Here is a 13015-nt window from a genome sequence, read left to right on the forward strand (position 1 = left end):
CCAACTTTACAGTCACAAATTTCAAATCTTGGCTGCTGTGTGACAAAAGATGGATTACTGTTGATTCACAGTTAGAAAAATAAGACAAAAGCTGCAGTTGTTTTTTATTCAAACGTACAAAGCAAACATGCAATCATCGTTATTAGGCTACAATGATTATAAAACAAAGGCACATTCGGTGTCATCAAGCAGTTCTTCCCTTTACCACTCTTAAGAGGTCATTAAAAAAAATTAAATGGTTAACAGTGCTTAAACATAATATTAGGCTACACTCATGCAGGCAGCACTTCATAAATCTCATATGTCGCGCATGGACACGCCACCAAACAGAAATTCCCCACCCACCGCAACCAATTTTACACAGCAATTACGTGTGTGTCACTTAGTAGAAGCTAACACGAATCTGTGCGTCCAATAAAACTCAATGCAGGTCTGTTTACCTTTTGGCTTTGACGTGATTCTGTAAAGGTGTCACACTGATTGGGGGACTTTAATGCAGCGCGCAGTGAACCTGAGTTGCAGTTCTCTACATGACAAATGCTTTGTCAATTAAGTTTTCGGTGCAAGAAAAACCAAAGCACTCAAAAATGTTCCTATTCGGTCTCTGACAAATGGGTGTGGACCGGCGTTGTTTCCCTCTCCCTTCCAAAACCTTCCGTGAAGGCCCCAAACACCACATCCACCACACTGATGACGGTACTTCCACCCATAATGAACACGTTGAAGACCCCAGCAATGCTTCTCCACGCCAGCCGGCCCGTCCCCCCACCTAGGGCGAGTGCCTGATCCCCCATCTCCGTGGCCACTGTCCCGGCGTAGCCGCCGCTCTGCTTCAGGAGACGCCCTCCGAAGAACTTGCTCACCCGCCAGGTTTTAACAAGGGTGTTCCCGCATATCCCAACCGTGTCGCTAGCCAGCGTCCCCACGCCGGTGACCCCTGTGTAGCAGCTGGTCAGCAGCACCGCCAGAATGGAGGAAACGCAGTAGTAGAGGTTGTAGACGCAGTTCATCAGGAGGTCCAGCACCGTCTCGGCAACCCAACATATCCATGACAACAGGTCTGACGTCAAGAGGTAGAAGAGGGAGAAGAAGTCTCCCGGGAGGGTGGCGAGGACGCTGAGGTCTTCTTGGAGAACGTACGTCACCTGCATCGAGACATGCAAGATAAAAATCATTAGTTCACATTCAAAAATAATAATACCGTAATTTCCGGACTATAAGCCGCGACTTTTTTCCAAAATTTTGGACCCTACGGCTTATAGTCAGGTGCGGCTTATATAAGATTTTTTTCGTGATTTTTGTGATGACTTGATCACTTTTACTCTTAACACTATTATATACAGTAAAAGCTACAAAACAAACTGACAAATAACTCGTTTTCAAATCAGACGAGTAAAAACTGGTCAAATATTTAAATAAAAGATATTATTAAAAGTGAAGATAATTTGCAATTCTAGTAATGACACACGAATTTGATGCACAATTTGTCTTCGCGGGCCACATAGAATGATGTGGCGGGCCGTATCTGGCCCCTGGGCCTTGAGTTTGACACCTGTGCTCTAAACCCTTTCTCTTATTCTGCCATGTCACTCAGAGATTACACAAAGCAGTGGCGCTGTTTGGACCAACTGCATTGTATTAAAAACCAATCAATCAGCATTTAAATTAAATTCTTCTGACATTTTGCTCACCCAAAACAAGTTGTAATGAATGTGAACTTTTAATGCATTTTATTCAGAAGGTTACTTTGAACCTTAAACGGCGGCGCGGCGTATTTATGGATTTTTACGGCCTCCGGCCTCCAGTGGGCGTTCTAGCAGGAAGCAAGAGCGAGACAGGCGAAGAAGAGATAATGCGCCGAAGAAGACGTTTGTGTTTACATTTCGCGCATCACGCGGAACGCGATCAAGACGGACATTACTGAAAGGAAGCCTTTATACACAAACCGTCATCATGGGGGACAAAAGAAATGCATATGATGCCGCTTTTAAGCGCTTCGTGCATGAATAAGATTAGCATGAACAGACCCTCTTCACACTCGAAGAAATGCATAAAAGCGACGACGAAAGAGAGACTGAGAAAGTGTGAGGCGAAGGATATCTAACGCTATTCCAATCGGACACTAAGGAGGAAGACTTCGATGGTTTCAGTGCACAGGAGGAAGATGAAGACGGCTCTTTTTTTACTTTTACTGGTATGTTTTTTTTAACCGGCCCTGTTAGTGCTGTGCTACCGTGTTGTTGCTGTGTTACGGCCGCGTCTCAGTGACTTTGCTGTGTTACTTCCGTGTTGCTGCGGTATTACTGCCGCGTCACAGGCAGTGTTTGGAAAGAAATGTTAAGGTATGTTATTAAAGCTTCAAAAAAACTTTCTGTGTCCAGTCTTTCTTTGCTAATAACTCGCGTGCACACTTTTGCGTTGCTGCGGTACTACTGCTGCGTCACAGGCAATGTTTAGAAAGACATGTTCAAGTATGTTATTAAAACGTTAAAAAGGCTTTCTATGTACTGTCTTTCTTTGTAAAAAACCCGTGTGCACATGTGGCTTATAGTCCGGTGCGGCTTATGTAAGAAAAAAACTGAATTATCCCTGATTTTTAGCTGGTGCGGTTTATAATCCGGTGCGGTTTATAGTCCGGCAATTACGGTACACAGTTAGGAAAAAACTTAAACCTCGGAAAAATCATCAACAGTGCGCTATTTCAAATATACCAAGATCTAAGCTACCACAGTATGAAACCGAAATAAAGAATATCGATTGTAGCAACCTACTAGTACTCACTGACTCAGACCAAATCTTAGCAGATTTCCAGAATCGTATAGAAGCCATACAGAAAAAATACACTACTACCAGATAACTCAGTCTACGACAGAATAAATTACATGGATAAACTCAGATATTCTTAATTTAATCGCACAGGAAACCACTGCACTGAAATTGTATAGGTCAATAAAAACTATTGAAAATAAAACAGCTCTCACACATCTTAGAAATAAATGCACCTTAGAAATAAGTAAGGCTAAAACCACCTACTTCCAGGAGCAAATCACTCAGGCCACCATGAACCCCAAAATCCTCTGGCAAATACTAAAATCCATTACTGGGCATACTCATGAAAATACAAACAACAACATACAAATATCTTTACAAAATATACTCACTACTGATCAGGAACAGATTGCAAATGCATTTAATATGTACTTCATCACCTCTATGAAAGAACTGAAATAACACTTTGATCATCCGTCTCCACCCACACCTATAACTCCCTCATCAGACAAGCTAACATTTTCTGAGATTACACTCTCAGAGTTGTCCAGTATTCTCAGCTCACTCAATAACTCAAAGGCCAAAGACATATATGAATTAAACAGACTTTTACAAAACCCATGCCAGTAGCTTCCTACCCTTAATCCTCCACTTAATCAATCTCTGCATATGACATTCCATATTTCCGACTGCGTGGAAAAAAGCAAAAATTACCCCCATATTTAAATCAGACGACCGAACAACCCTATCCAACTACCGTCCCATATCAATCCTCCCACCTATATCAAAACTTTTAGAAAAAATCCTGTCAGAACAACTTATAGAACATCTTGAAACAAACAACCTTCTCAACAACTCACAATTTGGCTTCCGATCAGCTCGTTCAACACTATCTGCACAGCTACTACTCACAGAATATATACGCACTTCTCTTAATAAAGGCCACATCACAGGAGCAGTCTTTGTGGATTTCCGTAAAGCCTTTGACACAGTTAATCACCAAATACTCCATAACAAACTAGCTTCCTTTCATCTCTCCCTCTCAGTTCTAACTATGCTCTCTTCATACCTCTCGGATAGGATCCAGGTTGTTAATATTGGTCAGGCCACATCTACTCCATTACCATCTCCCACTGGTGTTCCCCAAGGCAGCATACTGGGCCCATTATTATTCATTATGTACATCAATGACAGGCATGTCATTGATGTATGTTGAGCACAACATATGCAAACAAACTCAAATCATTTTATATGCTGACGACACACTTATTTTCACCTCAGATCCGAACATTGAAACCATAAACTCCAAACTTACTTCTGATCTCCAGCTCTTACATGACTGGCTAAAAGTAAACCATCTGACGATCAATATAAAAAAAACTGAAATAATGTATTTCCACTCCCCTAGGAAAAACATCTCCATAACTGTCCCCATTACTCTATCCGATCAAACTCTAGTTGTCACAGACACATATAAATATCTTGGAGTGCACTTAGACTCCCACCTCACCTACAAAAAACATGTTAACACTCTCACTAATAAGCTCAAACAGAAAATATATGTCTATAACAAGATCAGGCCCTAGCTCACCCATAATGTCTCAAATATTTATCTACATTCTATCATACTGTCTAACTTATCATACTGTCTTCCCATTTGGTCTCTCGCCACAAAAGAAACTCTGGATCCCAGACTATACAATAGAGCATACAAAATACATGGCAGACTATCAATCTGGACCCATCACTGCACATCACTTGCACGCTCCAATGCACTAACCTTCCAGAATTACACAATCCTCATGGCAATAAAACTCTTCTATCAACTACACACAAATTCTCTCCCACCTATAGTTAATTCACTCATCCCAGGCCGTAATGAAAGACAGGCCCGCATCACGCGCTCAGTTACACAGGACCTCATCCGAACCCCAGCATACAAAAACAATTTTGATCAAAGCTCTTTTATCCGCACATCTATTTTGATCTGGAATAAGATACCCCTTCAAATCAGATCAGCCACCTCTATTACGCAATTCAAACGGCTATACACATATTTTCTAATAACAAACCAAACTTGCACCCATTAACAATAACGTATCTATTGTATTAAAATGTATGTAATGTTATAGGAACCTGCTATAAAACAGTTCTTGAACTGAGTCAGGCCAGTCCATGAAACTTTGATGTTACATGTCGACCTTTCCTTTAAATAAACTGAAACTGAAACTAAAATACACAGAATAAATAAAGGCTAAACAATAACTACGGAAGAGGATTAGGGCCAGTGAAGAAGAAAAAATGAGGGGTGACAGGATTCTGACTTTTTTTCTCAGAAAATTAGAATTCAGACTGACTTTAAAGTCAGAATTCTGAGAATAAAGTCAGAATTCTGACTTTAAAGTCAGAATTCCCACTTTCTGACTTTAAAGTCAGAATTCTGACTTTATTCTCAGAATTCTGACTTTATTCTCAGAATTCTGAGTTTAAAGTCGGAATTCTGACTTTATTCTCAGAATTCCGACTTTAAAGTCAGAATTCCCACTTTCTGACTTTAAAGTCAGAATTCTGAGAAAAAAAGTCAGAATCCTGTCACCCCTCGTTTTTTTTCTTCACTGGCCCTAATCCTCTTCCGTAGATAACAGAGGTAGCCCCTAGGAAAAATGTTCAAACCGAAAGAAGATCTTTCACCTGTCCAGGGAACTGTGTGATTCTGGAGAACATGGGCCTGAGCGGAGCTTTAAGGATGGCCAAAGCAGTGGAGAAGATGGAGAGCACAATGCTGCTGGAGTTGCCGTCCGCCTGGTCCGTGAGTTCAGCGGCGCGTTGCACGTAGCGCCTCTCATCGGCCTGCCCAAAGCCGCCGCTCTCCGACTCCAAGACGGACTCTTCTGCCACATCCATGCCGCCCGCATCCGACTCGCCCGTATACGAGTCCGCTTGAGTGCAGTCCGAATCTTCCCCGTAGTATTGTGCTTTGGCCTCGGCATGTTGCACATAGCTCCTCTCATCAGCCTGTCTAACGCTGCCGCTCTCCGACTCCACGGTGAACTCCTCTGCCACATCCGCGCCGCCCGGATCCGACTCGCCTGCGTGAGTGCAGTCCAAATCTTCCCCGTAGTATTGTGCTTTGGCCTCGGCTCTGTCTGGTATCCCGCAGCCTCCGGGGAACAGCTCGTCTACCGCCAGCAGCTCCTGCAGCTCCTCGGCACTCACTCGGCGCACGCTGTCGCCCTCATCGAGCGTCTCGCTGACGAAGCCCACGGCGAAGTCGCCGTGGCCGCTCGGGACGGAGCAGCAAGCCACGGACCATAGTGGTCCCACTTGACACCCCTCGGCCGCGGTGAGAAGGTAGAGCTCCCCGCCTCGAGATCTGCACAATGGGGCGACGCTGGAGCGGACCGGCGTGGAGACGACCCAATCCCAGCGTTGGAGGAGAGAGTCTGTCGATGAAGGCGCACGGTCGCCTCCTCGGAGAAGTGCTGGTATGAAGACTTGGACTCCTTCCTCATCTATTGCCTGCGGCACGCAACCACAGAGTCAATTTCCATTTTCACCACCATATACTTGTTGCATGAGATTTTCCACAAGTCTTCTTTTGGCTGCTTGACTTGAAGTATCTAATTATGTGACGATTTTGTCTTTTGGTCCAATAAGATTTCAGCTTCAATCTGTTGCCGTGTCATGCCAATGTCAGTCTATATGCAACGGGAGCATTTACGTAACCATTCAGATTCACTGCATTTTTCACACTCTGATTGGTCAGTAACAAGAAAAACACTTGCAATATCTCAGCGCATAGGACAATTTGAAATTTTGGTCAGGACTTTATAAAACAAACACCGTGGAAGTTAGTTGACTTGATTTGCTTTTGTGGGCCTCACACAATGATGCGGTGGGCCATATCTGGACCCTGAGCCTTGAGTTTGACATCATCGTGCAATAACAAAAAGGTAAAGACACTTTTGAAATCTGAATCAAAACATTTTTAGGGACACTTAAAGCTATCCGTGAATACAATTTGCATTCACATACCTTTGTTTTTAAATAAAAAATGTCCAAATGCTCAGAATTGTGGTTTGTCAATAGTAAATGTCGAACTGGTCCTCTATGAAAGTGGACCGATTATTTTTATGTGCCGAAATAACACACGAGCTTTTACTTTGGACAAATGTTCGCAGCGCACTCATGATTCTTCCCAAAGAGCACTGACACAATTTAAAACGTTGCACCAAAGTGACAGGCGTGCCCTTACCGCAAGCTCTTCTGCCTCTTGCGACCACCCAATGCTGAGACGGAAGGCCAAGGCAATGGCTGTGTCGCAGTCGAGTCCATACAGGGTGGCAAAGTTGTGGCCCCTGGGCGTCTTGTGACACCGAGGGCTCACCGTCCAGCCCTGGTGCCGGGGAAGCGTCTGCCCGCGGAAGCAGAGGCCGCACGGGAGCTCAGCAGCGGCGTTGTCATCAGGCGACGGGCCCCAGCCTTGCGCCGGGCCCAGCAGGGCCATCAGCCACACTGTGGCACTCAGCATGTCGGCGGACGGCGGTTTGGTGGGCTCAGCAAATCTCTCACAAAGCTGCACAGCGTGCGAGAGGCTTACAAATACTGGCTGCTTGCTCCCAAAACTACGTTGCAACTCAGCAAAAGAGCAACGGGTACAGGCTCTATCTTGCACTTCCACTGTCGTCTCCACCCTTGGATGTTCTCCATGGCAACACCTCTTCCTCTACTGCACGAGCCCTGCTCACACCCTTGGCAACCTGCCACTTCTACCTGAAAGTCAGCATTCCCGAACAATATCAGCCCGTGCTTGCGTACGGTGGCCTTTTATCACCCTGAGCATGATGGGGTGGTTCTTGTATATTTTGGTGAATGGCCACAGGAACAATGAAGTTAACTAACGCGTGCGACTGGGTGTTGCACCGACTTCTCAGACTTTCAGAGCATATTTGTGCCAACAAGTCAAGTCAGTTTTGGGGTCACTGTGCCCCGCTGACCTCAACAAAACAGAAATAATTTGCAAAACATTTAAATCTGGACTTCATGTCTCAAAACAGTCCAGCTTTATCATCCAACTGGAAATGTAAGAAGGATCACAATGTCTCAGCTTTGTCACATTCTACAAAGTCAGGTAAAACAGGTGCTTCAAGTGGTGTCCCTCCTTCAAACATTTAATCCTGTCACCGTCTCAAGCAGACTGCAGCTGATGTTTGATGGGGACTAACAAATATTGCATATTAGCACATTGGAATTTGATGCAAACGCAGAGGCCGGCTTGGTGTCACATTAACAGTCGGCTCGCTGTTCTCTTCCTTGGTGGAATGCAGCCAGACCGCTATCACGTTGCTTAAGCGTTAGTGAACACACCCCGAAGGCTTCACCGTCACACCTTTTTTTTTTAAAGTTTGATACGACAAACATGACGGTGACATCCAAATCACAGTTCAGGTTTGCAATGTCGCGCCGCCAAAACTCAACAATAAACTTTGAGTTCAAAGTGACACGCCTGCTTTGAGAGCTGTAAAAATAGATTCCTGCTTTGAGTTTGCTTGCTAAACAATAAGGCTGCCATAATATTATTTTCAAAGAGTCACAAAGGCTATTTCATTCAAGCAGGTTTGAAATGTTGTAACCGACATGATCAAAGTTGCTCTTTGAAAAGATTTTGCTGACAGCATGCTTGCAGTCTTGACATGGCAGGTGCTTTGACAAGGATGCAGTTTCAAAGCAGTCCACATGGTGAAGCCCTTGAAACAGAACTCTTGCGACACTTTGAAATTAGTAGACATGACCGCGCACTTTGTGGCATATGACTCGCAAAGTAACAGACTGACATTAGACATGACCGCGCACTTTGTGGCATAGGATTCGCAAAGTGACAGACTGACATTAGACATGACCGCGCACTTTGTGGCATATGATTCGCAAAGTAACAAACATTAAAGTAATGTGCCTTTTTTAAACAAGATAATGAACTTTATCAGACCATAAAACAATGACTTTATTTTATTGAATGTCAAGAATGGGACTGTTTTTGTTACAATTCAACAGACATTGTGCCTCTCCTTCTGGTGGGCACCCCTTGGCCACCAGGAGGCAGCATAAAGCTAAAGCTGCTCAGTAAGCCTCAGAAAAACAACTTTTTTTGACAGAAATCCAAACATTGTTGATGGCGAGGCTCGGCTGCTATAAAGCGAGAAGGCGGGGCTTACACGCATATTGTATATTCGCTCACTCGTTGGGGATGTCAATGACCAACTCGGCCTCATCGCCCTCGCCTCGGTCTTCATCTCCTCGCTCGCTGTCAGCGTCGCTCTCGCCGTCCTCCTCGGCGGCGTCCCCGCTGAGCATCTGTCGTGGGACCCAGCTGAATGGGGTGCTGGCCGTCGAAGCCGCTGCTGGGCCCGATGGGTAAGCGGCCGTCATGTGTGCCGCTGCCACCTGGCAAGCAGACGGACAGGAAGACAGACAAAAACAACGTAAAGTTGGGAAAGGGGGAATACTGACAGAGGGTGCTTAGAGGAGGATGCAAGACAAAATGAAACAGAAAATCAATCAAATGAAATACAAACAAGCTTTTGCATCAGAGGAATATCTGCCTATTTTGGAGAGGGCAGGGTGTGGACTTTGCCTGACTTTGAAAGGTGCTCATGTGTCCCCCCCCCAAAAATAACTACAAATCTAGTGTGAATAGTTTCCAGTAATAGGGAATGAGTGAAGGATTTTGAACACGCCCCGGCTCATTTTGTCAACTAATGTTGGCCCAAGAATGTTCTTTGTTTGTTTGCGCCCCTTTTTCACCTCTCACCTTCCCCGTTGGATCTCTCTTGCTTTTGGGTGCCTTTGTTTTCCGCTCTTTCTTCAGTCGTTCAGCAGGGGGAGCCAAATACTCAGGTGGGAAGGGCATCTGCCCGGCAGTATGAGCACACAGTACACACAAACACAAGCGGCCAACGTGACAGAAACATGAAAAACAACCCCCCCCCCCCAAAAAAAAAGAATAATCCAAGAAAGAACGTGAACTCAAATGACAAATCTACATGTTGGCAAGGCTTGATGATGACGACGAGCCAGTGGGAGGGGCAAGTAGACTCACGGTGTTGAGGTAAGCTCCGGAGCCGGAGGACTGTAACGGGCGCGCGCCTGGACGGGACAGCAGGGAGAGATGAGACGAGGGCGATGATGATATACACGGGCTGGGGCTGCTTCTTCGCCTGGAAAACACACAAAGCGCGCTCCATTGCCTCTCAAACTTTGCCAAGGAGCAAGAATGTGCAAAATATCATGCAGGGAACTTGGACAAAACACATGGTACAACGCCCTTTTGACTCATAAGCTTGTGCGCTTTGGTAGGTGCCGCTCTTTTGATTAGCAACAGAGTTGGAAATTCTACAAATTGAAGTCATATGTCAAGCCGCTGCCGCATGACGCAACTTACTTCTTTGCTCCATCTCGTTCTCGGAGTACTTCTCCCTCGCTGTTTTCGGAGGACACAGTCGCGTCAGAATCTAAAGTGTGAGCGCAAAAATTTCAATGTCCACATTTCTTCATTTGCTCACTGTTTCAAGTTAACTACCTGAGGAGTCTTCATCTACCCTTTCATAGGGGAGCAGTCGGTCCAGAAGGAAGCTAAAATGCACCAATCGATATGTTATTCGACAGAATTGAAGGTCTTCATTCTCTACAGTTCAACACATCGATTCAGAAATGATTATGAATAACAACAAAATGAGGAGTGGGTATTTTGTTTCCATTAGGCCAGGGGTGGGCAATTAATTTTTACAAGGGGCCACATGAAAAACCTGAGTTGTCAGAGGGCCACACCTACGATAACTTAAACCTGCTTAATTTTCTTCCATTGTAAAATGCACTAAATTATTTATTTTAAATAGTTGGTACTGGTAATTAGAAGAATACAATTATTCTGTTTATGTTTATATTAAGCTATGTGAAATTGTGGTGTAAAGGTCAAATAAAAAAACAATCATTAATCAGTACAATTTATTTTTAACTTCTTTAACTTTTCCTCAAATGACAAAGCCGCTGCATCTCTGGGTGTGAAGTTTGATAAAAAGTCCTTGTTGGGCTTGCAGTTTTGCTAGCAATGCATCAGCCTCTGATGCGCCCTGTTTATCAGACAGATGTATTTTTTCTCATGCTTGGTCGTGTAGTGGCGACTCAAATTCTATTCTTTAAACACAGCGACCTGTGTACCACAAATCAGGCACATGGCTTCACCTTTCATTTCTGTAAAGAAATACTTGGCAGTCCATGTCTTGTTGAAAACACGGCGCTCCTTGTCAACTTTTCTTTTCAGAGGGTCAGCACACGTTTCTCGGGCAGCATTACTTCACACTGTTCACCTTCACGCACAGCTCACATACACGTACGCTACGCGGAAGTGCGATGCCTTTCAAAATAAAAGCGAAACAGTTGTATTGTACGCACAACACAATTTTTTTTTTTTTTTTAATTACATTTGGCCTCATGCGGGCCGGACAGGGACGCACAAAGGGCCGGATGTGGCCCGCGGGCCGTAATTTGCCCAAGTTTGCATTAGGCTGTCAACTTTCCAAGGCTGTCCCTTCATAAATTTGTTTTAAAAAAATCCACTTTGCTTTGTGTACTTTGTGGACAGAAGTAATCTAACTTTCTTTTGTTATTCATATTTGATTGTAAGGTGACTGTGGACACCATCTGTCATGTCACACACCTTTTGTCCCGGGACACTTTCAGTAGCTTTCTCTGTGCCCTCCTCAGCTCCTCCTGGAAGCATTCGTGTTCCTACAGAACAAAAAAAAAAAAAAAAAAAAATGCATTACTCTGTCAAAACACAATTTAAACATTCCTGTAATACCTGTTATGTAACGGACAGAAGTGAGAATACGCCACAACTGTATTTAGAATTTGTGCGACTTGGATTTCATTTGCTGATGACATTTGACTTTATTCTCTAGATTGAAACAGAACTGTACTCATTTTTTGTGGCAGCACGGTAATTGGCCACTGAGAACTAAAGTGGCATAATACATTTTTTAATTTGCGACTTTAAAATATGTGGGAATTTACACCTCTGCACTAATTACAATCCTAAATCCTTGTTTTTACAGAAATTACTTACGGGTGGGTGGGTAGCTGTTTCTGCCACCAATTGAATACTTACATAAACCAAAAATTTTAACTTTCTTTTCAAGTTCTTGTATTTTCGCTTGTAGTCGACTTCGACGTCTGCCTGGCCGTTCATTTCTGAAATGCACAATACACATGAACCACAAAACCTTAAGCCACATAACCACCTCGCGTGTTAATAACATTCACAAGAAATAACTATGAATTGAGTAGTATTACGTTCGCTTTCTCAGACTTACCATACGGGGTAAGCTAGGCTAAGCTATTTTAACACGTAGGGAGACAAGCTAAACTCGCTCAAAAACTTCAGTAAATTGAAAAAAAATATATAGAAAACTATTCAGTGTTTTTTGTTTTGTTTGTTATCTTCTCAGGCGCTAGCGTGCAGTTAAGCAACGTTGAAAGCTATTCGGAAGAATCTTGCTATCTGTACCGATTTCCCCTGTCTTAGCGACATTGTTTTGTTGACGCTGCTAGCGTCGGGACGTCATCACGCGTCATGTTACGTAGCAACGGAAACGTTTCTTTTTCCTCCCTCTTGGACAAAACTCTCGCTACAATTATTACGAATCACCGTTGAAAAACAATAAGATTTATCTTTGCGATTTATCTTTAGCGTTTAATCGAAAATTTTATGTGGAATGATAATGCAGAACAAGGATCTGCGTTTTTGTCTGTTCTACTGACCAAACCATGGATCAGATTTTGTGTGCATTTTCTGCACCGGAAATGTGAAAGAATGTCTCCAGCCTGGCTAGTAAAGGATCGTTCAGCATACTATTCAAGTAATTCAACAAAACTGGTGGTAATCAGGCTTAATAATGTGGCCAGTGAAACTGGATGAACTTATCTGTCCAATAACTACGGTTAATACTGGTGGTTGAACAAGTCAACAACATAATTGCATATTCCTTTTTCTCCAGTGGCCTTGATGCTTTCTGCAGTATCGCAGCATCCCCTGTACTGTTGCCTCATGGCGAATTTGCTGCACAGAGCACACCGTACAGTCACTCGGCAGCAGCTAGCAGCATGAATTATAGATAGGGGAGAATTTTGCAGGAGTTGTGTAATGCTGCCTAACACTGCATCAGGCGTAGGAGAGATGGTGGCGCAGCAT

At 43.9% G+C, this 13015-nt stretch overlaps 2 protein-coding genes across 3 annotated transcripts; both read right to left on the reverse strand.

Annotated features, from left to right (window-relative positions):
• Positions 1-87: 87 nt before the first annotated feature.
• LOC148392613 (uncharacterized) lies at positions 88-7508 on the reverse strand. Its single transcript, XM_088387852.1, has 3 exons — positions 7025-7508; positions 5461-6288; positions 88-1145 (listed from the first exon to the last, which is right to left on the reverse strand). Exons 1-3 carry the CDS (start codon positions 7298-7300, stop codon positions 594-596), a joined length of 1656 nt encoding a protein of 551 aa, XP_088243978.1. The 5' UTR covers positions 7301-7508; the 3' UTR covers positions 88-593.
• Positions 7509-8759: 1251 nt separating this feature from the next.
• Positions 8760-12403, reverse strand: ino80e (INO80 complex subunit E). Of its 2 annotated transcripts, XM_088388016.1 has the most exons (8): positions 12138-12402; positions 11933-12015; positions 11483-11553; positions 10346-10398; positions 10208-10277; positions 9866-9983; positions 9578-9676; positions 8760-9210 (listed from the first exon to the last, which is right to left on the reverse strand). In XM_088388016.1, the coding sequence occupies exons 2-8, from the start codon at positions 12011-12013 to the stop codon at positions 9001-9003; spliced, it is 702 nt and encodes a 233-aa protein (XP_088244142.1). In that variant the 5' UTR covers positions 12014-12015; positions 12138-12402; the 3' UTR covers positions 8760-9000. The 2 variants fall into 2 exon arrangements, with proteins under 2 accessions (XP_088244142.1, XP_088244143.1); XM_088388017.1 differs by lacking the exon at positions 9578-9676 and having other exon boundaries at positions 12138-12403.
• Positions 12404-13015: the final 612 nt, after the last annotated feature.

Source organism: Syngnathus floridae, chromosome 10 (genome assembly GCF_059516105.1).
Source record: "Syngnathus floridae isolate MCC-2025c chromosome 10, RoL_Sflo_1.0, whole genome shotgun sequence".
NCBI classification, from domain to species: Eukaryota; Metazoa; Chordata; class Actinopteri; order Syngnathiformes; family Syngnathidae; genus Syngnathus; species Syngnathus floridae.

What these genes read in the sequence shown, in the direction of transcription:
- LOC148392613 (XM_088387852.1), bottom strand. Translation starts at nt 7,300, where the DNA reads ATGCTGAGTGCCACAGTGTGGCTGATGGCCCTGCTGGGCCCGGCGCAA. An exon ending in AAGAGGCAGAAGAGCTTGCG is followed by an intron (nt 6,289 to 7,024) that starts GTAAGGGCACGC and finishes TGCGTGCCGCAG; the next exon opens with GCAATAGATGAGGAAGGAGT. An exon ending in TCACACAGTTCCCTGGACAG is followed by an intron (nt 1,146 to 5,460) that starts GTGAAAGATCTT and finishes GTCTCGATGCAG; the next exon opens with GTGACGTACGTTCTCCAAGA.
- ino80e (XM_088388016.1), bottom strand. Translation starts at nt 12,013, where the DNA reads ATGAACGGCCAGGCAGACGTCGAAGTCGACTACAAGCGAAAATACAAG. An exon ending in GAACGAGATGGAGCAAAGAA is followed by an intron (nt 9,984 to 10,207) that starts GTAAGTTGCGTC and finishes TGTGTTTTCCAG; the next exon opens with GCGAAGAAGCAGCCCCAGCC. An exon ending in AGAGAGATCCAACGGGGAAG is followed by an intron (nt 9,211 to 9,577) that starts GTGAGAGGTGAA and finishes TCTGCTTGCCAG; the next exon opens with GTGGCAGCGGCACACATGAC.